At 36.0% G+C, this 26,869-nt stretch overlaps 2 protein-coding genes across 7 annotated transcripts in view; one reads left to right on the top strand and one right to left on the bottom strand.

The window, feature by feature from the left end:
• Positions 1 to 26,869, top strand: part of LOC136037695 (uncharacterized) — a gene marked incomplete in the record, with an annotated part of 547,833 nt that overhangs the window by 78,525 nt on the left and 442,439 nt on the right.
• Positions 1,949 to 26,869, bottom strand: part of LOC136037698 (uncharacterized) — a 59,354-nt gene continuing 34,433 nt past the window's right edge. Inside the window, exons 4-6 of one of the 6 annotated variants that reach the window (XM_065720460.1) lie at positions 20,665 to 20,751; positions 15,248 to 15,324; positions 1,949 to 2,396 (exon numbers count right to left, since the gene is read on the bottom strand). In XM_065720460.1, coding sequence (XP_065576532.1) covers positions 2,380 to 2,396; positions 15,248 to 15,324; positions 20,665 to 20,751 — 181 coding nt within the window. In that variant the 3' untranslated portion in view covers positions 1,949 to 2,379. Of the gene's footprint in view, positions 2,397 to 7,564; positions 7,771 to 9,103; positions 10,514 to 15,247; positions 15,325 to 20,664; positions 20,752 to 26,869 lie in introns of those variants that run through there. The other 5 variants (XM_065720461.1, XM_065720458.1, XM_065720459.1 and 2 more) reach the window with 5 other exon arrangements.

Raw genomic sequence — 26,869 nt, 5'->3', positions numbered from 1 at the left:
TTTGTTGTTTTCCCAAGTGCCTACTGTGATATTAAAAATAAATGTGATATTCGAATGTCATTATATTTTTTGTAGTGAATTTTTGCCAATAAAGAAACCATTTATAATTCTTAATTTTTGTATTCTCAAACATAGAAATTAATATTTATTCAACGGATTGAGGCATTTTAGAGTTAGTTGTATTTTAAAATTGAGAAGAGCAAACTCTACATTCAGATCGTTTCTTTGTGGGCCATCAATATCTGGCAAAACAAGATTTTTAACGAAAATCATTCAATATCGTAAAAAAATATTTTATAAAATTCGAAAAATATCTGCTATTTTTATAGTGTGTGGCAAGAGTCGTATGATAAAATAAAGACCATTGCACCAGACACAAAATTCATACAAAGGCTTGATGTATTTAACGTTATTGAACCAAACTATTTAACTGAACCAAATAATTTATCTGAATCTATTGAAGAATGGTCTCAAGAGATGCTACAATTATTCAAGGTCCAATCTCATCATGAAAATATATCTGTAAAAGCTGTCCTCCCCAAACTCTTTCATCAGAACAAATTTATGAGGTCACTTGCTTTGAATTGTACTAAATATATTACCTACAGGACTGTTCATGATTAACATTCCCTAATAAGTTTAAATAACAAATATATCCCTGTGAATCGAAATTTCTACTCTCAGCACCCAATCAGGCTTAAAATAGACCTATAGTTACATTGTGCTGTATCTCAATCAGAAAACACCCAAGCATTTGACTGTAGTCACCAACATTTTTGACAATGAAATTACCCTATTTTTACCAGTGAACAATAAAAGGTCATTAGTTGACAACAAGTTGCTGAAGAAACTACATGAAAACTGACATTTATTTTACGTCTTAGGTAATTCCAAACCAAGGCTTACGCTCAAAGATGAGGTTGACAAAGAATTCATTAATCTCTTATCAGAGCTTTGTTTAAATTTAACTGAGAGTGATGTTCTGCTGCTAGAAGTATTTTAGGAACAGACAAAGTTAAATTGTTCACTAGTGCGTGCCATAGCAGGCAAAAACAAGGGGAAGAAATTTAAAAGGAAGTGTCCTTCAAGTAGGCAGTAGCTTCTTTGCACTTATACAGCCGTTAGTTGCTGGACTTTTAAAAACTATTTCCTAAAAAATGGCTAATCCCTACAAGCTGACACCATATAATGGTTTTTCAGTTTGACAACAACACATCTGAGATTATCAATACAGCATAGACGTCCATAATCAAAACATATTAAATTCATTGGTTCCGCATTGCCAACTTTTTGCCATTAAATGCATAAACCGAATCCTCTAAGTTAACAATCTTAAACCAAACAGACTACGCTGAATGAAGACATCGAGCACAAAAAAAAAACGAAAAAGCCATAAATATGAGTTGCGCAACTCTCATTTAACTCCCCCAAACAACTAGCGGTGTTGGCTCTTTAATGAATACGGAACATATTTTCAACAGAAATTATTCTTTCTCCGATGGTTTTTCAACATATTTGAGAGAATCAATTATTTTAGTCATTTCATAATAATATTATTTCGCCATTAGTAAGCATATAGATACGGTAAATTCTGGCATTTCGACAAGCAAGATCGCCTTTCCAACTTTTATCAAGGTTCACTCTATATATAAAAAAGCCTAGCTACATTTTTTTTAAGTTTAGCATTAATCCGAAAATATAAAATGGTGGGTCCAGAAACAGATCTGTCGAAACTGTTTTTGAGAGATAACCACAAAACCAGTTTTCCTTTATGACATCCCCATCTTAAAAGGGGATGTTTAAACTTATAAGTATCCAACACATGTTCGTGTATAATAAGTGATTTTCATTAATTGTTTTGATGAACGCCGTTTTGTATTTTATCTGTCTTGTACTCCGTTCCTATGAACTATCCCTAACTCTAGGATCAACAAGTAGTTTGCAAGAATGCAAAGAAGCAATATTTTATTGATTTAATTTCTGGTAAAATAAGGGGAAAAAACTGGTCTTGAATGTTGAGTCAGGAAGGGGTTCCTTGGCAGGAGCAGAGGCCTCATAATTGCACAGCTTCAATGAGCAGTAAATTCGTTAGGTGAAGGATGAGCAAAAAAGAATATTGATCAGAAAATTTTTTTAGGGTTCTATTTTTTTTTGTAAAATATGAAAAGGTGAGAGAAAGAAAAATACACACGAATTTTACTGAGATTCTATTTAACTTAAGGTTTAGAACCCTTGATTTTTTATTTATTTAAACTTTAAAATTATAAGAAACCAGTTCTGTTGCACTGTCTTTTTATGTAAAAATAAGCGTCTATACACAAAAAGACGAATGCAACAGAAAACAGGCTTATACAGAGTTAGAAATTTACTGCCCAGCAGCTACTTTACTTCATTACCTAGAAAAAAAGAGGAACGTCAATCATTTACAGACAATAAATACTATGTTTTTCCGACCTAAAAAATTTATAAAGGGATAAATTTTGAAGACTGGCTAAATATATTACAAGAGCGAAAACCTCAAGGTGGTTGGGATGCTAGGTCAAGACCTTTTTTCCCTTACTATTAACAAATCCTTAGACTTTCCTGGCTCATTTTGTTATGTAGAAAAGCACAGAGACAAATGCGTTCCTTCAAATTCAATTAGCAAATACAAGAAAAATGTTTAAAAATGAAAATGTATATAAAAGCTCCATTTGATAAAGTTAGAATTTATGTGTAATTATGGATCATTAAGCACCATCTATTAAAAGATGAGGCCGTCAGTCGTTATAAGCATAGATGAATTTTTGGAGAAGAATTTTCTGGGGAAAAACTTTCCTGGGTAAATAAGGTTTAATTTGAAAAGTCAAGACTTCAGAAAATAAAATAAGTTTGGTTTTGTAAGACAAGATTTTATTCCAACAAAACGGCTATCACAAGCCCAAAAGGGCCGAATCTTTAGTGTCAGTATAAAAAGAGCGCTAAGAGTTCATATGGCGCTTGTGACGAAGTCTGAAGAGCCAAGAGAACATATGGCATGAGCTCTAGCAAAATTCTAAGAATCAATATATTGATTTAAAGGAAATCAGAGGCTTAATAAAGGTCAGGATTTAAAATAAGAGCTGTAAGACACACGCTACTTCTAAATTCATTAAGATCTGATCACCCATTTGTACCAAGTTTCATGCCACCTGGTTTCATCTCTCCTCTCTATGAGTTTTCCAAGATTTCCTTTTGTCCCCTCCAACTCCCCCCAGTGTAACCAGATCTGTTTGGAATTTAAAATAAGACCTGAGACATGAATTCCTTCTAAATATCAAATTTCATTAAGATCCAGTCACCCGACCCTAGGTTAAATTACCTCAATTTTTCTACTTTTTTCGAATAAACAACCGCCCCCCCCCCAACTCCCCACAAAGAGAGCAGATTCAGTCCAGTTGTGTCAATCCCGTATTTAAGACTTGTGCTTATTTTTTCCACCAAGTTTAATCCCAATCTCTCCACTCTAGGCGTTTTCCAAGATTTCCTGTTTCCCCTCCAACTCTCCCCAATATCACCGGATATGGTCGGGATTTTAAAATAAGACCTCTAAGACACGAGTTCCTTCTAAATATCAAATTTCATTAAGATCCGATCACCCATTCGTAAGTTAAAAATACTTCTTTATTCAATTTTTCTTCTCCCTCCAGCCCCCCAGATGGTCGAATCGGGGCAAAGACTATTATAAAGTCAATTTGAGCAGGTCCCTGACACGCCTACCAATTTTCATCGTCCTAGTACGTCTAGAAGCACCAAACTCGGCAAAACACTGGAAATCCACCCAACTCCCCCAAAGAGAGCGGATCCGGTCCATTTATATCAATAATGTATCTAAGACTTGTGCCTATTTTTCCCACCAAGTTTCATCCTGATCTCTCCACCCTAAGCGTTTTCCAAGATTTCCAGGTCACTCTAAATATCAATTGTTTGACCCCAAAATTGCATACTTCCAAAAAAGCTTTTGCACACTTTTTTGAATTATTTTTTTTTTTAATTTCCTCTCACTTTAACTTCTTTCACAAAAAGGCCTTACATTTATTTCAGGGCTCCTGAATTTGTAATAAGGACATATTAAGGTCTTTTTGGTATGGTTGATGATTGCTAGGGTGTTCAGAACTAATGAAATACTGCCACTTCTATTTATCTTAGCCCAAACCAAAATGTTTTAACTTGTTTGTATTGAACTACAGTTTATTCTTAGCTGCCCAATTTTAAATACATCAGTCTGTTAATCTTCAGTCAATGTTATCTTGTGAGACAGGATAACATGTCTGGAATATGATTTTTGATTTTTAAAGCCAGGTAAGGCCTTGAGGTAAAAGTCACCTCAAACTTTAAAGCAAAACCTTTAAAAATAAAAAACTCGTTGCACTTATACAGCTTTTGAAATTGCAAACAGGTACATTTGCGAAAAGAGGACATGCATATTCCATGACAGGTCTGATGCACGAAATGAAGTGGCAGAATAGACTCATCAGGAAGAAGACTTTTGCATCTTAGGATAACTCCTAACTTCTTAGAGAAAGAGGATCTAATTTTACTGAGTTGCTCAGTCCATGAGAGTTCCGAAGAGAAATTTGCTCAAAGTAGGCAAAGTGTATCAACTCGCATTATTGCCTCTCCTTTGAAGACGAAATCAGGATGAGCCCTCATATTAAGCGCCTTAGAAAGTAGGAGCTCTTCCATTTTTGATGCGTTAAAACTTTCAAGCCATGCATCTGCCCACGCCTCGATTCTCTCCAGGTCAACCTGGAGTTCCTTATGGGGTTTGCTGGGATCGTCATCTTTTGCAATTGATGTTTTTGCTGTCGTGTCATCAGCAAAGTGGTGAGGTTTCTTCACAAGGTTGTCCCCTATATCGTTTACGAATACCAAGAAGAGTTGGCCCAAGAATACTTCCTTGGGGTACTCCTGATAAAATTGGATGTGCTTTTGATATGAAGCCGTCGAGGACAACTTACAATGATCCTTGACAAAAAAAGTCAGCAAGCACCTCATTTAGTCGAATATCAATTCCACAGGCTTTCAGTTTACAAAGAAGTCCCTTTTGCCATACACGATCAAAGGCTTTCGCGATGTCAAAGGAGAGAAGGCAAATATCGTGACCCTGAGAAACGAGCTCAACCCACTCATGATTTACAGCCCAAATGAGTGTATGTCATCAAAGAAAAACTTAAACAAAAAACCAAAAAAATAACAAGAACAAGAAACTAAGCCAGAAAACAAAAGTGAAAGACGTTTTCTTGTCTTTGTTTTTCTGTTCCTTTTTTTTTATTAGTCAAAAATGATTTAGCAGCTAGAAAAGCAAAAAAAAATATCTTAACTTTTGGGGAAAATTTTTTTTTTAAAATTTGTAATTTACACACAAAAAACAAGAGCTAAGAGCTCATAAGGCACTTGTGGCGAGGCAAGAAGAGCTAAGAGCCAAGAGCTCATATGTTCTGAGCCCTAACAAAATTCTAAGAATCAATAGATTGATTTAAAAGGAAGAACAGAGGCTTAATGCCGGTCAGGATTTAAAATAAGAGCTCTGAGTCACGATGTCCTTCTAAATATCAAAATTCATTAAGATCCGATCACCCACTCGTAAGTTATGAATACCTCATTTTTTTCCAGTTTTTCCTCTCCCTTTAGCCCCCCAGATGGTCGAATCTGGGAAACGACTTTATCAAGTCAATTTGTACAGCTCCCTGACACGCCTACATATTTTCATCGTCCTAGCAAGTCCAGAAGCACCAAACTCGCCAAATCACTGAACCCCTCCCCCCAAACTCCCCTAAAGAGAGCGAATCCAGTACGGTTAAGTCAATCAAGTATCAAGAACATTTGTTTCTTCTAATCACCAGGCTTCATCCCAATTCCTCTACTCCAAGCGTTTTCCAAGATTTCCTATTTCCCCCTCCAACTCCCCCTTCCCAATGTCAACAGATCTGGTCAGTATTTAAAATAACAGCTCTGAGACATGAAATCCTTCTAAATATCAAATTTCCTTAAGATCCAGTCACCCGTTCTTAAGTTGAAAATACCTAAGTTTTTCATTTTTTTTCCAAATTAACACCCCCCAGCTCCTCCAAAGAGAACGGATCCGTTCCAATTATGTCAATCACTTATCTAGAACTTGTGCTTATTCTTCCCATCAAGTTTTATCCCGATCTCTCAAATCTAAGTGTTTTCCAAGATTTCTGTTTCCCTCATCCAACCCCCTATGTCCCGGATCCAATTCGAGTCGAAAATGGAGCACCTGAGACGTAAGATCCTTCTATATACATCAAGTTTCATTAAGATCCGATCACCTATTCACAAGATAAAAATACCCCAATTTTCACGTTTTCCAAGAATTCCGGTTTTCCCCTCCAACTCCCCCAATGTCACAGCATCTAGTCGGAATTGAAAATTAGAGCTTTAAAGCACAATATGCTCCTAAATATCAAATTTCATTAAGATCTGGTCACCCGTTCGTAAGTTACAAACACCTCATTTTTCCGAATTACCCCCCCCCCCTAACTCCACCAAAGAGAGCAGATCTGGTCCGGTTATGTCAGTCCGTATCTCAGACAGGTTTTTATTATTTTCATCCAGTTCCATCCTGATCTCTCCGCTTTAAGTATTTTCCAAGATTTATGGTCAACCCCAACTGCCCCCCCCCAATGACCCTGGATCCGGTTGAGATTTAAAATAAGTGATCTAAGTTAAGAGGTCCGAATCACTCCTTCGTATTTTACCCTACCAACTAGGTGTTGGGGTGGCGCGAAGCGCCATATATATATATATATATATATATATATATATATATATATATATATATATATATATATATATATATATATATACCTCTGAATTATTTGTCTATATTATTTTTCTATTGTTTGGTAAATGACGACTTATACTTATTGACGACATGACTGCCTGTCCATGGATTATTCTTTATGGTTGATTGTGTGTGGCTATGCTGTTTGGCCTATGTGATTGTATGGATGAGTAGGGTTAAGGCCTCATTCAAGTGCTGGTCTATATTAATCACTAATTTAGGAAAACAGTCTTCCTTTTCTCCTTTTTTTTTTTTTTTTCTTTTTTTTTGTGTTTGTGCTGTTGCATTGGTGATTTCTCTTTTCATGATATATATATATATATATATATATATATATATATATATATATATATATATATATATATATATATATATATATATATATATATTTATATGTATATATATGTATATAGATAAACCCTTCTACAAGAAGAAAGAAAAGGGGGAAAGAACCTCAAGAGCCATTGCAAGCACACAGGGAGTCGAATTAATGTTTCAGTTACAAGGTCTTCTTTTTACGAAAACAGGCAGCTAGTACGTCAACCAACCTAACCGTAGCAAGGATCAATCCCTTGGCCGCTATATTGTCAAGCAGATCACCGATCCACTTTGCTACCTGCTATAACTTAAAACGAACACTAGAAATTTTAATTTCCGTTCGAAAGCACACTTTTCCATTCCTCTAGGACCATTATTTGGATGCGACCTACCCTGGAAAAATACAACAACACAAACAAACAAAGAAACACGCATCCATGATCTCTCTTCTGGGAACAAAAAATGCAAAACACCAGATTTATGAATACAGGAGCTTGACACTTCTACAGTAGGGTTCTTTGATACACTGAATTTTATGATGTGATTTTCATCAAGATTTCTTGACTTTTAGGGGGTATTTTCACCTTTTTTCGAAAATCAGGCAAATTTATAACAACATAAGACACCTGAAAATAATAATAACAACATAAGACACCTTAACAGTCAAGATTGCTTGCAACAACTAATGAACGTAGATTAATTGTTTTATTTGCAGTGATAGTAATTCTCAAAATTCTCAGCAATTTTTTATTTTTCAAAGTTATAATTACAAAAGAGCAAATGTTTAAATTATTATTTAGTTTTGACCGAACCGCGCAAATGATACAAATTAATATCTGACCGTTTTTAATAGACAAAGTTTTATTGTTGGTTAATATTATGAATGTAATGTTATTCTTTTTTTTAATAAGTGCTATCCAGCAATGATTGACGTGAATAAATTCCGTCGGGGCTAAAAAGGGATTGAGGACATAATATTTATAGTGTCTTCCATTGCAAAGCTGAAACTGCTTCTCCCTTCTCCTCCTATGTTCCCTAAAAATTTTAACTCCAATCCCCAAGGTATTACCAAGATACTGTACATATGGTATTTTGAAAAAAAAGACTCATATTATTTAATTTGATTCTGATCTTTTCCTGTATCCTCCCAAATTATGACTCAACGTCCAGTTCCCCCCTCCCTGTTTTGACTCGATGCTTAAAGCCGTTCCCAAACTTTTGCCGATGCACCATTTTAATAACTTGCCAATACAAAATGTATCTTGATCAACCTCGATAATAAACTGTACATGGATTATAAGACCCCTAGGAACTTACACGACAAAGTCGTACTGACAGATCAGAGACGAAATTTGTATGGTCTTTCCCCCTCCCCAACTCAACATTTGATGTTTTTCAGCCCCGCTTTTTTCATTTATTTCAACAACAGTACCTGAAAGTTTCAACTTCACTCCCCAGGCCGTTCATAAGACATTGAATATATGCTGTTTCGATAACTTGAAAGTTTCAACCTCATCTCCCGAGCCGTTCCCGAGATTTTGCGGACAAGATAACATGACAACCTTGATTCACACATAGTATTCTTTATACTGGCTTTACCCTCTCCCCCGCGACATGGGTCAAAATCTATTTGCCCCTCTCCTCCTTAAACCCTACGTACAAGATTCAACTTGATAGCCAAGACCGTTCCCAATATGCTGCAAATAAACCATTTTGACAACCTGAGAGGCATATTGTCTTTGGTAATTTAACTGTTTACCCCATATCCCTCCCCCAACGCAAAACATGCAGTGCCTTATCCTTACTCTTCCTTTCCTACACATTACTTTTGTATATATATATATATATATATATATATATATATATATATATATATATATATATATATATATATATATATATATATATATATATATATATATATATATATATATATATATATGTGTGTGTGTGTGTGTGTATAACACAAACAGCGTCTGTTCGTTTACTGCTCTCTCCCCTACGTCAAAATTTTACGTCCATTTAACCCCACCCAGAGAATCCCCAAAGGTTTCAACTTCATCGCCAACTATTGATCAACACCCACGAGCATTCCTTAAAATTTTCCATTCAATATCCTTAGCCGTCGTTAAGATATTGCTATACCAAATTTTGACAACCAGAACACAGCATCTTTGATTCAATTAAAAAATCACCTCACTATTCCCTGAAAGTTTCAACTTAATGCCATTAACTGTTCCTAAGATATTGCAGAAGACACGTCATTTAGACAACCTGTATGCACATTGTGTCTTTAGATTTAGTTCAAAATCCCTTGACAGTTTCAACTCAATGCCCTCAATCGATCGTGAGATATTGCAGATATGCCATTTTGATAGTCTGACTTTGTATCGTGTCTTTTGCTTTAGTTCATTACCTGTATTAATATTCCCTCAAAGTTTCAACTTCGTAACCCTAGCAATGTTGAGATATATCTGACACTATTCTGACTACCGAGACACACACGGTGCCTTTTGATGTAGTTCATTAGCCCCCTAAACATTTTCTAGAAGTTTCAACTTAATATCATGGATCGTTACTGAGATATTGCATATGCGATCTTAAAGAAGTGGAAGAACATAGTGCCTTTTGATTTAGTTCATTATCCCCTCAATATTTGATGGACTGATGCACGCAATGGACTGAACTGAATACTTTAACTGGGATAGTGCTGATAAACTCTTTTGACAACTTGAATAAACATAGTATCTTTTGGTTTAGGTCAACATCCCCCTCAACATTCTCGAAATGTTTCACATTAATACCCTTACCTAAGATATTGCAGATACACCGTCATGATAATTTGGATGGACATAGCAGGTTTTGATTTAGTTCATCCCCCCCTCAACATTTTCTGAAACTTAAAACTTAAAACTTCATATCCTTAGTCCTTGGATGTTGCACAAGCCCCTTTTTCCGTTATAAAACGTGTTTAAACGATTGCCAATTTGAATTCTTTATGACTCTTTTCCAAGGAACTGCGTGAATTATGTCATCTACAGTCATCACAGAAGTATATTTACTGAACTTTTTAACTATTTTGAACAAAACAGCTATCTCAAAACTTTAATCAGATGTCTTTTGAGTTTAATATATTGAAGAAATATAAATTATTTTTAATCAGAGGGAAAACTAGAGCGTTGCCTTTAACTAAATTACATTTTCTAACTTGTTTTCAAGAAAAAAATAATTCATTCGTGTTTATAAATAGAAAACTATATAGCACTAAAGATAAAACATTGAAAGTATCAAGAAATTACCTGGTACTCGCACAGGAACGCTTCTGAGAACGCTTCTTTCGCTTCTGAGAGACTGACCGATGTGAAGAGACTGAGAGACAGAAACATTGAAAATGAATTTTTTAGTCAAAAGAGATTACCAATGATTCATTTTATATCTAGATCTTGATAAAAAGCTACACAGGATATAACAAGTTTAAGCTTAATGAGGAAGGGAAATATTGAAAAAAATATATATATGCACAAAAATATACATTGTGTTAGTAGGCCTAACAACAAATATGCATTCTAAGACTAGAATGTAATTTGCATTTTACTGGAAATATTCTTAATTTTAAGCCATGTGTTTTTATTTCCCATAACATCAAAATAAGAAAAAAAAAAAAACTACCATCGTAACCCAGAATACAGAAAAAGAAACCCAATGAATATGAATTGACAGTTTAATACACACTGATATTCAGTCCTGATACAGTCTTAGTAATATTAAATTTATTAAAATTGCAAAAGAGAAAACGTTTAAAATGTGTTTTGTTTCCATTAAAATGCAAATTATTTTCTCGTCTTTAGAATGCATAGGAGGCTTTACCCCTATTCCTCTTTCTGGTAGTTTTTGCCCGTTTTGAGTTTGACTTGGTTTCCAAATGTGATTTCTGTTCGTTCAAGCTTACATTATTTACTGATAATGATTTATGGTAGCTTCACATCGAAAAAATTGCTTGACCTTATTTCTTCCCATCTTTGGTTGAGTAACGCTCTTTACTTTTCTTTGAAAAACTTCATTTGTGGTAAAAAATATTTTAAATTAATTCCTGTTTATTTTAATTAACATTAGACTTTTTCATTGATTAAGAAACAAATTTTTTAAACTTTCTACTTTTCAAACAGTTCGTGGTAACGAACTGTAGTAAGGAGCGACCCGGCTCAATAGTAACCAAAACTCTAAAAAATGGAATTTTGATAACAATAGCTACATCAAAAAAATCGCATTTTAATGCTGGTTTTAAATATATAAGTTTCATCAAGTTTAGTCTTGCCCATCAAAAGTTACGAGCCTAAGAAAATTCGCATTATTTTAGAAAATAGGGGGAAACACCCCTAAAAGTCATAGAATCTTAACGAAATTCACACCATCAGATTCAGCGTATCAGAGAACCCTACTGTTTTAAAAAGAAGAATTGAGAGAAAGAGTCAAACTTTAGCGTAAAGAGGGGGGCGTTGATGAGGAAGCAGCCTCTTTCATATACGAAGTAATTTCTGTGCCTTTTAAGTTTTAATGTCGCTCCTTACTTTCAGTTAAAAAAATTTGTTTTTTTTTATTTAATTCTCTATAAGCATCCAGATTTTTGCTCACTATATGTATGTTGGACAAAATTTTGCAACAATTTTTAATATCAATTGTACTATAATACCTTGGATTGATGGGTATGAGGGAAAATATTCAAAAATATGGATTGAAAATTAGCATAAGCTTTCGGGTTCTACAGGGCTGAAGAAATTCTAGCCCCCATAATGCTACAACCGGAAGCCGGCGTTTTCCCCGGAAAACTCCCCTCCCTTGCAAAAACTTTCCCACGCGAAATTGAGAAGCCACAGAAAAAGTACGAAATAGGTACCGTAAACATCGATCAGGTGTCCTAAGGGGTAATGAAAGGACAGATGTCAAAGACAGTTGTAGGACAGGGGCTGGTTGGTGTCCAATCACTTTTGAATTATTAAAAAGGAGCCATAGCTATCAATTTCCTATCGAATGAGCATCTCTGAAGTTTTTATGGCCACGAAGGGAAGGCTAGGGATGAGAAAGGGGCAGCTCCCTTCCTATACGCAGGGCTACCGCAGATTCAAGTGGTAAAAAATAGGAACTTAGCTCTTTTTAGTCAAACAAAGGACTTCTCAAGGGAAGCAAAATGGACCTCAAAACTCAGTTTTCAGAAGGCTTTTGAAAGAAAAAGCACTGAAACAACACTAAATGACACTTGACAAAGGGGAAAAAATTGGGAGTGATCATTTGCAGACACCTCTTCACGATCAGAGGCCAAGTAATAATTAACAAACAGACCACATGAGAATCATCATGCTATGGGAGAGCTTTTTTCTTTTTGTCAGAACGCTTTACTTTCAAATACAAAAAATCAAATTCAAAAATATAATATAAGAGATAAGGATGCGGTAACCAGAACACACAGCCTATTTGTTTCCCTTTTTGCACTGCCTTCTGCTGGAACAGAGATGTGATCAGCCCCTGCTTTTTTTACTCTAACTGCTTCTGGGTCGTTTCAAGAGTAGCAGCTACCTTTTTTTTATTACCCATCTAAATTGGCCTGCGCTAGCTGTATCTCCACCCTGTCCTTCTTTTCAATGCCATTTTCCAGCTAGTTATAAGTTTACTTCAGCAACTCCTCTGCAGCCCGTTCCTTGGAACCAAACGCTTCTTTTTTTTTTCTCTGGGAGATTTTTCGAGAGTCGCTATTGCCTGCCTATTAAAAGAGGTTTATAGCGAGCTGCAGCTGTATCAGCCGTTCTCTCGCCTCCAAATCCTGCCACTCTCTCATTTTTGTCTTTCAAGGCTTTTCATGCTGTAGGTACAAATCATAGCTCATCCTAACGGATTTGTCTAGTCTTATCAAGTCTTCGGTGATAGCAACATTTTGCGTATGTCCTCAAAATCTTCCAAACACATCTACCACAAACAGTTTTGCATTCAAAGTTCGCTCATTCATCGAAGCTCTTTATTTGCTGAAAACCACCCAGAAAAGGGATAAACCCCGCTCAATACTGGCAAATACGTGTGTAATGGTCAAAGCACTTCTTACAACTTCAGACAAGTTAGAATATTTACCTCCCTGAATCACGTGGTTCCACTTGTCGTCGACCCTTCCTGGTTCCGGTGGAAGTCCGAATAACTGGACTAGCTTAAACTCGTCAACTAGCTTGTCCTTTCGCATTGCGATGGGTAATTTCATGGAAAAAATATAGTTAACTCTGAGCAGAAACTGGCTTTGAAACTTCACTGGGATAAATAAAAAGTTGACAGTTTCAGCAACTGCAAAATTTCCGCCGAGTATTTACTTAAGGGCATATCTTGCACCAGTAGAATAATGGCTTTGGAACCTCGTCTACTGACTTGAGACAGTCAACAATCTCGTCACTCACAACTGTCTGTAGCAGTGGCACAAAGTTCTCTTTATTTTTGAATGGCTGAAGCGTTAGTTCATCCCTAAGCTCTTCGGTCACTTCGGATTTTAAAGCTCGTCCAGCCAACGTCAAGACCAGCAGATTTAGCTCCGTATAGAGTTCATGCACTAGAGCCTCTTCCCATTCAAATTTCTCAGTGAAACGTTTGAAGAAGTTTGCACTATCAACAACAAACTGACACTCAGCTTTCATGGTCGGTTGTTAGATCAGCCGGATGATCTCTTTGTACGCATTTGATTTCATAAGACTAGGGTTTTTCTGTGGAATACAGACAACGAAGTACTCAGACAGAGCTGGCATCTGTTCCCTTAGCTTCGAAGCGGCAGGTCCAATTGTAAGCCATCTCGTGGGTACTTGTTTCAATAAGCGGAACTTATGAACGCCAATTTAGCCTTGAATCTTCCCGTAGTCTTCTTGTCTAACCGGCCAGCCACTAAAAAAAGTACTACCCTTTTGTGATCAGATCAGAACAATTCTCGCGGATTTCCTGCAATCCCCCTCCGAAAAGTATTTTCCAAGATTTATGGTCTACCCCAACTGCCCCCCCCCCAATGACCCTGGATCCAGTTGAGATTTAAAATAAGTGATCTAAGTTAAGAGGTCTGAATCACTCCTTCGTATGTTAAAAATACCTCATTTTTTCTAATTTTCCAGAATTAACCCCCCCCCCCCCCAATAGAGCGGATCTGTTCCAATCGTGTCAATCACTATGCTTCTAAATATCAAATTTCATTAAGATCTGGTCACCCGTTCGTAAGTTACAAATACCTCATTTTTCCGAATTACCCCCCCCCCCCCAACTCCAAAAAAGAGAGCAGATCTGGTCCGGTTATGTCAGTCCGTATCTCAGACAGGTTTTTATTATTTTCATCTAGTTCCATCCTGATCTCTCCGCCTTAAGAATTTTCCAAGATTTATGGTCAACCCCAACTGCCCCCCCCCAATGACCCTGGATCCGGTTGAGATTTAAAAAAAGTGATCTACGTTAAGAGGTCCGAATCACTCCTTCGTATTTTAAAAATACCTCATTTTTTCTAATTATTCAGAATTAACCCCCCCCCCCAATTGAGCGTATCCGTTCCAATTATGTCAATCACGTATCTAAGACTTCTGCTTATTTTTCCCACCAAGTTTCAACCCGATTCCTCCAATCTAAGTGTTTTCCATGATTTTAGGTTTCCCCCCAAACTCCCCCCCCCCAATGTCACGAGATCCAGTCGGGATCTAAATATAAAACTTCATTGAGATCCGATCACTCGTTCGTAAGTTAAAAATACCAAATTTTCTCTAATTTTTCAGAATTAACCCCCCTCCCAACTACCCCAAAGAGAACGGATCTGTTCCGGTTATGTCAATCATGTATCTAGGAATTGTGCTTATTTTTCCCACCAAGTTTCATCCCGATCCCTCCACTCTAAGTGCTTTCCAAGATTTTAGATTTTCCCCCTCCAGCCCCCCCCCCAATGTCACTAAATCCGGTCAGGACTTAAAATCAGCTCTGAGACACGACATCCTTCCAAACATCAAATTTCATTAAGATCTGATCAACCGTTGGTAAGTTAAAAATCCTTCATTTTTTTATTTTTTCCGAATTAAAATATTATGGCTATTTTAACCTATAAATGGTTACCTTCACCTTCATCTTCTTCAAATGATTTTGCGCATAATATTCCAACGTCTTCCGCCACTTCTGGCTCTTCTGGATCGCTAAAAACAGAAAAAAAAAATCATAAGAAAAAATCTAAACAATAGTTAAAAAAATAAAAAATAATGATAATAACAATTATTTATTCCTGCACGCTCTTACAAATAGAAAAAAAGGGATATATATATATATACATATATATATATATATATATATATATATATATATATATATATATATATATATATATATATATATATATATATATATATATATATATATATATATATATATATATATATATATATATATATATATATATCTATATATATAAAAATAAGTTGTCTGTCTGTCTGTGGATCAGGTGACGTCATGTTTCTGTGTCGGCTGACGTCATGAAATTAGTTGTCGTCATTTTTGCTTTGACAGTGACGTCATTAATGGTATTTAAGACATGCGTTCACGGAAAAATATTTAATTTTAAAATGACTGAAGAACCTACAATGGCAACAGCCGAGGAAGCTGCTCAAAGAGTCTATGCCAAAAAACTTGCTGCTGATAGAGAAAGTAAGAAAAGAAAGCGTGCCGAGGAATCACAAGAACAGCAAGAAAACAGGCTTGCAGCTGATAGAGAAAGTAAGAAAAGAAAGCGGGCCGAGGAATCACGGCTAAAGAATGCAAAACCGCGCAGTTAGATGAAAATCCACCTGGAAAGCGAGAGTCAAAACATATCAAAACTGAAAATGATAGCGATGATGATTGGGTTTGGGATTTTGACTTGGATAAGGTCATCAATGCCTACCAGATTTAAGTTAAAAAACAAAGGTTCGGCGATATGTACTTCATAGTGACGCTGAAAAATAAAGAAGAAAAAAAAAACTGAAAAAATGTAAAAAACTAAAAAAACTAAAAAGAAAAAACACTCAAAGATAAATTACAGACCGGGACACAAATGACGACCGACACAGAGGGAATATAAATGACGACCAGGAACCTCAAAGAAAAATTACAGACTGGGACACCCGGACACAAATCACGACCGGGAATATAAATGACGACCGGGACGCAGGGAAACAACTACAACGGGGACGCCGGGGGCACAGGCGGGATATATAATTGACGACTGAGACACAGGGATTGTTTGAATAGAAATTACAGACCGGGACACAAATGACAACCGGGACACTGGGACACAGGGAATATAAATGACGACCGGGACACTCAAAGAGAAAATACAAACTGGGACACTAGGACACAAATGACGACCGGGACACAGGGAATATAAATGCTATTTATATGCACAGACAATGGGACAGCGAAGAATGTTGTATATTCGCATGTTTTACGTAGTTAAAAATATATATTTATATCTATCTCTATTCACAGGTGGGACACAGGGACACAGCTACAATGGCGCGTAACTAATATGGCGCGTAACGACTTACGCGCGCGGGGGGGCTTGGGGGGGGGGGGTGCGAAGCGCCCCACCAACTAGGTATTGGGGTGGCGCGAAGCGCCACCCCAACAGCTAGTATATATATATATATATATATATATATATATATATATATATATATATATATATATATATATATATAAGTTGTTTCTTTGTGTGTCTATTGACTGACTTCATGTTTGAGTGTCGACTGACGTCATGTTTGTTGACAGACGTTATTATAAGGATTGAGCTGTATGTCGTCATGAAGTTGTTTGTCGACTGACAAAATTACAGACCGGGACACCGGGACACAAATGACGACCGGGACACAGGAAATATAAATGACGACCGGGACGCTCAAAGAGAAATTACAGACTGGGACACCGGGACACAGGGAATATAAATGACGACCAGGACACAGGGGGGATATATAAATGACGACCGGGACACAGGGAATGTTCGATTAGCAATCACCATCAATAAAGCTCAAGGGCAATCATGACGTCATTATAAGATGACACTACAGACCGGGAAACCAGGACACAAATGACGACCGGGACTCAGGGAATATAAATGACGATTAGAATAATGAGGTATAGATTTGAATACGGATATGTTGCATGTTCAAGAGTCGGTAAACCTGACAATCTATTTATTTGAACAGACAATGGGACAGCGAAGAATGTTGTATATTCGCAAGTTTTACATAGTTAAAAACATAGTTAGTAATAGTAGTATATATATATATATATATATATATATATATATATATATATATATATATATATATATATATATATATATATATATATATATATATATATATACTAGCTGTATATAAATATATTCATATATTTATATGAATATATATATTTATATAGATAAACCATTCTATAAGAAGAAAGAAAACGGGGAAAGACCCTCAAGAGCCAATGCAAGCACACAGGGAGTCAAATTAATGTTTCAGTTGCAAGGTCTTCTTTTTATAAAAACAGGCAGCTAGTACGTCAACCAACCTAACCGTAGCAAGGATCAATCCCTTGGCCGCCATATTGTCAAGCAGATCACCGATCCACTTTGCTACCTGCTATAACTTAAAACGAACACTAGAAATTTTAATTTCCATTCGAAAGCACACTTTTCTATTCCTCTAGGAGCATTATTTGGATACGACCTACCCTGGAAAAATACAACAATACAAACAAACAAAGAAACACGGATCCATGATCTCTCTTCAGAGAACAAAAAATGCAAAATACCAGATTTATGAATACAGAAGCTTGACACTTCTACAGCAGGGTTCTTTGATACACTGAATCTTATGATGTGATTTTCATCAAGATTTCCTGATTTTTAGGGGGTATTTTCACCTTTTTTCGAAAATCAGGCAAATTTTCTAAGTCTCGTAACTTCTAATGGGTAAGACTAAACTTCTAAGAAAACATAAACTTCATCATTAAAGTACGCGAAGCATGTGAAGATGCACAAAATTGTGGTGGGCCACTGCCTTTTCTGAGTACTTATTTTGCAAGATAGCACGACATCAACTGGATCATGCATGTTCAAAAACTATAAGATGTGATTTACATTCTCATAGCGGGCGGAAGAGCAAGAAAAGGTAAAAAAAAAACGATAAAAATATGGCGTTGGACTTTAAAGTGCCTACCAGCGGTGCCCATCTCTGTTTCATGGCCCATCGGCCCGGGAATGCTATTGAAGCTGGGAACCAGCTATCCTGTACTTTCGCACACCCTTCCTGATTACCCCCCCCCCCCAGATTCCTAAAGGTACACATTTAGAGCTGGGTCGACCCAATATTTTCGTACAGTATTGATTACGATTGTTTCTGAAACTACAAGACTGTACCCCACTTTCAGAAAATCCTCTAAAACTATCTGCTTATCGGGTGATATGAAAGAACTATTCAATCCGCTTTATAACGAGGGAAGTCTTCTACAAGAAAGTGTACAACTGTAAAGTATTTATCGACCCAACAACCGAGATTCATTTAAATGAGAGGGTACATCATTGTAAGGCACTCCTAAGACCCAGACTAGACTCAAGACCAGCTAATAGCGAGCCAGAAGAGCTAATGGATTAGGACCAGCTAATATTTTCTACAGAACAGCCAATGGCAAGAAAAGTCATGATTAATAATACTACTACAGACAATTCTCAGCAGCACCAAGCCGCCTGAGGTCAACAGAGCTACCCACGCTCCTTCTCAATCCCAGTCCATTCAAAGATTTCCTCCTTACACCCTCCCAGGAAGTACCAATTTCCCTTAAACCATACCTTACGACGTCCTCCCACCCCAATGGGGGATAACCTACTTTTCGTTTGGCCCTAGATGGTTGGCCGACAAGGACAATCTTTGGCAATCTGACATCCTTCCTCCAAAGAATGTGTCCTAGGCATCTTAACCTTTCTTTCATTATAGCCCTAGAAACAGGGATTGAAACACCTTTTTCGCACAACTTACTGTTTGAGATACGGTCAGTCAGTCAGTTACCCAAAACTATCCATAAGCAATTTCTCTGTTTTGAATTCTATAAATTTCAAATAAAACAAATAATGTTACTGTGATATTACGTATACATTATTAGAAATAAAAGTACAAAATATAAAAACAAGAGCTAAGAGCTCATATGGCACTTGTGACGACACCAGAAGAGCCGAGAACTCATATGGTATAAGCTCTAGTAAAATTCAAAGAATCAATAGATTGATTTAAAAGGAAAATTAGAGGCTTAATGCCGGCCGGGATTTAAAATAAGAGCTCTGAGTCACAAAGTCCTTCTAAATATCAAAATTCGTTAAGATCTGATCACCCACTCGTAAGTTATAAATACCTTATTTTTTTCTAGTTTTTCCTCTCCCTTTAGCCCCCCAGATGGTTGAATCAGGGAAAATGACTTTATCAAGTCAATTTGTACAGGTCCCTGACACGCCTACCCATTTTCATCGTCCCAGCACATCCAGAAGCACCAAACTCACCAAAACACTAAACCCTACCCCTAACTCCCCCAAATTGATCGGATCCAGTACGGTTAAGTCAATCACATTTCTACGACATTTGCTTATTCTACCCACCAGGTTTCTTCCCAATTTCACCACTCTAAGCGTTTTTCAAGATTTCTGATTTCCCTCTCCGACTCCCTCTAATGTCAACAGATCTGGTTGGGATTTGAAATAAAAGCTATTAGACATGAGTTCCTTCTAAATATCAAATTTCATTAAGATCTGGTTACCCGTTCTGAGGTTAAAACTACCTCAATTTTTCTAATTTTCCAAATTAACACCCCCCAGCTCCTCCATAGAAAGCGGATCCGTTCCAATTATTTCAATCACGTATCTAGAACTTTATATTATTTTTTCCACCAAGTTTCATCCCAATCCCTCCACTCTAAGTGTTTTCCAAGATTTTAGGTTCCCCTCCCAACTTCCCCAAATGTCACCGGATCCGGTCGGGATTTTTAAAATAAGAGCTCTGAGACACGCTATCCTTTAAATATCAAATTTCATTAAGATCCCATCAACCATTCGTAAGTTAAAAATACTTAATTTTTCTAATTTTACCGATTTAAACACCCCCCCCCCAGATGGTCAAATTGGGTAAAATATAAGTTCTATTTTAATTTCATCTAGTTCCTCATACGCCTGCCAAATTTCATCATCCTAGCTTACCTTGAAGTGCCTAGACTAGCAAAACCGGGACCGACAAATCCGACCAACAGAACTTACGATCGCTATATGTCACTTAGTAGATACTAAGCGTTATAAGAATTAGGATATTTCATCAATAAGAGAGACCTAATTAGTTTTTCCAGATCAACCAAATTTTGTGGTAAATTTAAAACCTAATTTAAATATACTTCTAAAATACAGTCTTTACGCACAGCTATAATTAAGAAACAACTATCCAATTATTCTAAAATATAATTATTCAACAGTTTATTCTTACCCTTTGTCGAATTGTTCCTTGCTCTCTTTGTCCCCGTAATCAGATACTTCCGAATCCTCTTCGTCCGCGCATCCGTACGAAAAACTACTGAAAGGAAAATAGAAGCGTAAAAATACAATCAGCATTAATGTAAATTTCAAAATGACATAATTTGAAAATGATAAGATGATCAGACAAGAACTTATCCATCTTTTTGACGGCTTTTCTGCACCTCTTTAAAAGAAGAGTGTTTCTAAGCGCAACATACTAACATTGGAAGGGGACTATTTCTTGACAAAGTCAGTATGAAATTCAGCTGTGCAATTTTAATAACATTTAATAGTTAGACAAAGGTCTGATAAGCTGCTTCTTCATGTTCTTTTCTTCTTCTTTTTTAATTACAATTAATAGTTAGACAAGGGAAAGGAAAGCCAGTACTTTAATATAAGATGAAATTCTAATTTATGAAATGCCGACAAGCTCCGCGTTTTAAGTTATTGAATTACTGATAGTTTTTCAAATCATACTGGGAACTAACCTTCACCTCCTTAAAAAAATTTCCCTTATATAAATCCCCCGAACAATTCCCTACTCGCTGAAAATACCCCGGAAATTTCTACTTACTTTCGTAAAAAAAATTCATCAAGTAATTTCTGATCATTTTTCAAATCATGCTGGAAATCCCCTCTCCCCTCAGTGAAAAAAATCCCTTTATGGGAAGTCCCTTCCACAAGAAAATCCCAAAGAAATGGTGGACATGGGAGGGGTGTTTGTTGCCCTCAAACCACATCCAACTATTGAAAAGAGCACCAGCCCTTCGAATTTCCAGTTGAACAAGCTCTTTTCAAAGTTTCTATGCCAACAAATGACAATCTCAAAAATTTCTATCAGATAAAGTTTGATATTAGCCAACCTAATATCAAACTGCTTTTTAGCCAATTCAGTGCTTTATTATCAACTAAAAGAAGTACTTTTGGGACTATGCATAATAGGGGAGAAACTATACCAGGCACCTACGCAGAAATTTTTATTTGGGTGAGGGGCAAAACCTTCAAAACAGCAGATACAAAGTAGCCCCTTTTTTTTTATTTAGAAACTAATTAAATGCAAAAAAAAAGTATATCGGACAATACAGATTAACTTTAATCTGTAGTATTGTAGCCGATGGGGGGAAGAAGACTGAAGCCTCAAAAGTACGTTTTAGACTCAGGTTATGTTCATAGCGATTTAGAACTAGAGATTAATCTATTATATCCTACTGAAAGGAAATTTTAGGGTTAACAGTGCAATATGGGTGCTGGGGGGGGGGGGGTAGTTCTTCTATTGTGAAAACGTTTATTTCAATAAAAAAATGATAGTTTCCAAAATTGACCCATTAAAAGTTGTACTTTATCCTGAAAGGGGGGGATAAACGCCCTAATATCAAGGATAATTCTATTTTGTTGTGGAAATCAAACTCTTTACAAAAAAAAAAAAAAAAAAAAAAAAAAAAACAGTACAACCGCTAATTATTTCAAAGAGGGTAAAATGTTAGGCAGAAAATGGGTTAATAATTGGGCAGTTACTTGATCGGATAATTACATGCTGTGAAGTCCCAAAAAAGGCTTCATACATGTATCTAGATTCTTAATATACATCCTACTTTTGCCAGAAATCCCAAGAAACCAGAGGGAAATTAAACATTTCATAAAATTTCTGGGGGGGGGGACCCGAAGGCCCCCCCCCCTGCGCAAGTGCCAGAAATGTACCATATAATTTTTTTGTGAAGACTGGAAAAAAATATTGGTACTTGTGCCAATATTTTTGTGCCAAAAATATTGGTACTTGTGCTTTCTAGAAAAAATTTCCTGGAAAAAGTGGGGGGATTGGCAAGAATTCCTTTATGATTTTTATTTGTCACTATTTTTGCCGACTAAATGTTACGTGTAAAGATGTTCTTGGGGAAATTTTTAGCGAGGTTAGAATTGTTTAGAGGGTTTTCCTGTGGGAGAAATTTGCAATGGGGGAATTTTCCATAGGAAAAATTCTCCAAGGGGGAATATTTCTCGGGTGCAACTATCCATTGGGAGTGGTGGAATTTCTGTGAAAAATTATTGCCGGGAAGGGGAATTTCCAACTTAATTTGAAAAACGATCAGAAATGAAGTCTTTCAAGTTAAGTTATGCTAAGGAGAATTTTTCATGTGGAATTGCCCTTGAGAAATTTTTCTGGGGGATTTTCAGCAAGGATGGAATTCTTCGCGGGAAGAACTTTACTTTCAGGCATTTTCTGTGGGTTTATTTTTTAAGATTTACTTTTTAGTATTACTTAAAAAACGAGCTGAAACTAAGTAAAAACAAGCTTTCCACCTGAAAGTAAGGAATAACATTTTAACTGAAAACAAACAGAAATTATTCTGTATTTGCGGGGGGTTGCCCCCTCCTCAATGCCTCATTCTTTATGCTAAAGTTTGACTTTTTATCCCAATTTTATAATTAGGCCAAACTTATGAAGGGGTAAAATCAGGTTTTACTTTGCACAGAAAAGTTGGGTAATGCGTGGGGGAGGGAGTGTGCCAAAATCAGTTTCAAGCAGCAAAAACTGCATTTTGACAGAAGAATAAACCCAGACACTCGTTTACGGTTTATTGAAGTGCGTATCCCTATATTTTTTTTGTAATATGGGTTGCAATACGGGTATTAATTTGGATCCCTCTGGCAATGTGTATTATTGGTTAGAGTAGAAGTTTTCCATTTTCATGTCCTTCAGTATCTATAAGATTTGAAAATCTGTTAATATATTTTAAAATAGAATACTACAGATTTTTCATTGAATTAGTTCTAGGTATCTGGATTATTTACTACCAAGATACTTCACTCAATTTGATTAGATTCTACTTGCTTCGCTATTTTTCTCATCTTTCTGTGTGTTGAATGCCAAAGGATAGCTTTTTGATCAGTGATGAATTGAAAAAGGAACATTTTTTTTCAACTGGAAGTAAGGAACAATACTAAATTTGGGGTAAAATTCTAGTTAATTGACTTCCTGCTATCTCAGCAAGGGTTTAGGTTAGGAAAATGAAATTTTCAGGGATGAATCTACAGACTAAAGCATGTCCTGGGAAGACATTTTGAAGCAACTACCTCTACTCCTTCACCCTCTACAGGGCCCTGACCTTTGATGACCTTTAAAAATATGTGTGTTATAAAAGTGAGACAACATTGCAAAATAGATCTTCTGCTTAATTGAAGCACAACAAAATTGTTTTTAGCTAAAGAACTTTGCTCAATTCCATTTTATAAGGTTTTAAAGATATGCAAATACATTTCCCAAATTTTGAAGAAAAAAAACATATTGTTATGGCTCAGAATTCTACTGAAATAACAGCAATTAGCCTAAAATGGAATTGAGCAAGTCATGAAGCTGAAAATAATTTTGTTGTACTTCAATTCAGCAGAATATCTATTTTGCAAGGTTTCAATTTTACAACACACATATTTTTAAAGATCATCAAAGGTCAGGGCACTTTAGAGGGAGGAGTGGAGGTAGTTGCTTCAAAATACCTTCCCAGGACATACTTTAGTCTGTAGATTCATCCCTGAAAGTTTCAATTTTCTTAACCAAACCCTTTCTGAGATAGCAAGAAAAACCCTTTCTGAGATGGCAAGAAGTCAATTAACTAGAATTTTACCTTCCTAACCTAACCCCTTTCCAAGATAGCAAGAAGTCACTAAACTAGAATTTTACCTTAATGCTTATTACACCTTACAAATGAACATAGGCTAATCATACACACAAAGGCCAGCAGCTTTTGTTAACCATAGTATTCCATTAAAACAAGTCGACTATACATCTATAAAAGGTACAAAGAGCTTCATACTTACCAGTTTTATTTATTTTACTAGTCTCAGCCAGCCAAATGGCTGGCTGAAACGGCAGCCCAAGTGCTAATACAAAATGTCGGAAAGCCTGATGATGGTGATGGAGGAAATATTGGACCAGAGTTGCAACGTTTTCTGTCTCTGAATATGTTCCCTGAGTATCGTAAATGTCAAACTTAAGCCCTGCCTTAATTGATGTGTCGGCTTGCCTTTAATTGGTTGATTAAATAAGCCGTGGCTTTTTGACTTAAATATAAAGAATTGTCAATTTATTCATATTAGCAAAATGAATCCTTGTCAATTCTATTTTCTTTGAAGCCATCCAATCCTCTTTGTGAATAACGAGTGAGATATTTTATTTACGGTGAACTAAATTTCAGCACCCATGCTAAGAAATCTGTGGCTAGTTAAGTATAACCTTTCCAATTCGTCTCCTAAAGCCATAAGCCTTCCGTGTGATGGACTTGTTGGTTTTAAGCTCGAAGCTATAATTTCTATATCCTTCCTATATTAAAAAAAGCATACAACAGTTTTGAAAGACGTGCCACCAAACTTATATCCAGGAGGTAGAAGCTTTTCTACCCTTGAAGACTAGCTAACCTAGCTCTCCAGACAATTTATAAAGAAGAAATAGATATGATTCTATGCAGCCAATAATAACCTATGAGCTCAGCTATGCGAGAAACGGACAATCAAGATAAACTGATAATTTCCCCGATGCTGAATTTTGTTCAAAGGAGTTTTAACACGGGAATTAATAAAGATGACATTATCCGTTATGGTTTGGCTTCTTTTGATAGCACTGAAATTTTCAAAGTGAAGCATAATCTTTGAAATAAGATTTTAGCAAATGACTGGGTCTTTAAGTGGTTAGGAACTAATGCAAAACTGAATAATCTGAAAACATTTTTGACCCTTTCAGCAAATGTCATGCTAATACTACCTATGTCCCCAATTTCATAGTTTACCACCCAGCCGATGTACCCTATATTCCAGAAATGACTTACTCTCACCCCTCATCTAAAGGTAATACGTGTGAGCAACTTCTTTATGTCGTTTCGACTCAGTTGGCTGGTTACATTGAATACTTTCCTAAGCTTTCATCAGGTGCGATGGTGAATTCTATAATCTCTGATGACAATAAACATGATGACTCTGTCGCAATAAACAAGTTACCTGCTGAAGTGAAAAATCCAGCAAGGTGTAAAAAATTACTTGATAAGCTTTCTGGTCATGATTCAATGACTAGTGTCTAGGCAAATCGGGAAAAATTAGTGATTAAGCTGGATAAAACCGTCTCCACAGATTTCTGTAATGTCATACCAAACATATTAGAAAATGCTACTGCAAAAGTCATCGCTTGTAAGTACCTTAGCTTGCTGTCTATTTCGACGCTTACTTTGATGTTTTGCTTTTTAAAGAGTGCCCTGGAGTCGAAGACACTTTGAGGTTCAGGAGCTCTTGTGCTGTAAAACAAAGTTTTGCTAATGCTCAATCGCTGGAGCTGTTACTAAGAGATGGTGTGAAAGTCAAAAAACTTTCGTCTGCAAGTGACAATCATTACAATTATGGGTAGCATAAATAAATTGAAAAAAATCATTGAAATTACAATCTAAAATGTCATAGCAAAGGATTTATTGTTGCCACATCCGATTTTATTTATTGGAATTTTTGAGTATATATAGGTTAGAAAAGTCATAATAGTGAAAAAATGTAGGATAACTGTAAGAAATATATGATGGCAACAAATTTATTTTCCATAAGAGAAAAGAAAGAGGAAACATTAAAGGGATTTACATTTAAATTATCTCAGAATAGAACAATCATCACAGGATAAAAGAAAAAAAAGAATTAGACAAGAAGTAGAGTAATTTGTTTTTTGAATAATATACCTATCTATAAAAAAACCCTCTTTCAACGATCATTTTCGGCAATATTTAAGAGTGGTTTGCAGGACACTCCTAGTTTTTCGTTAAAATTCTGTAGAGTTCTTTTGTAGCATAGTTGAGATTCTTCTATAGTATTTTCATTAGCGTTTCTATGTTGGAAATTTGCTCTGGCCTTCAAAACAGAACTTAGAGATACCCATCAAAAAACGACAAGTATTCCAGCTTTGAACACTTCTCCGTTTACCCGATTCTATCACCAACACAAAAGATTCTATCACCGATTCTATACACAAATACGATGCTATTTCAAAAAGAAAAAATCAATCAAATTAAAATTATGCTTTCTTTTCATCATAAAGAAGACACAATTTTAAAAATTACGAGCATAAATGCACTCCTGTAAGTAATCAAACTGAAAGAATCGCTTTTCCAAGTAACTGCACTATAATTATATTTGAAGTATTAGACTATTTTATT

The sequence above is a fragment of the Artemia franciscana genome, chromosome 17, assembly GCF_032884065.1.
Source record: "Artemia franciscana chromosome 17, ASM3288406v1, whole genome shotgun sequence".
NCBI lineage: Eukaryota > Metazoa > Arthropoda > Branchiopoda > Anostraca > Artemiidae > Artemia > Artemia franciscana.
This window is presented reverse-complemented; position numbering and strand designations above follow the sequence as displayed.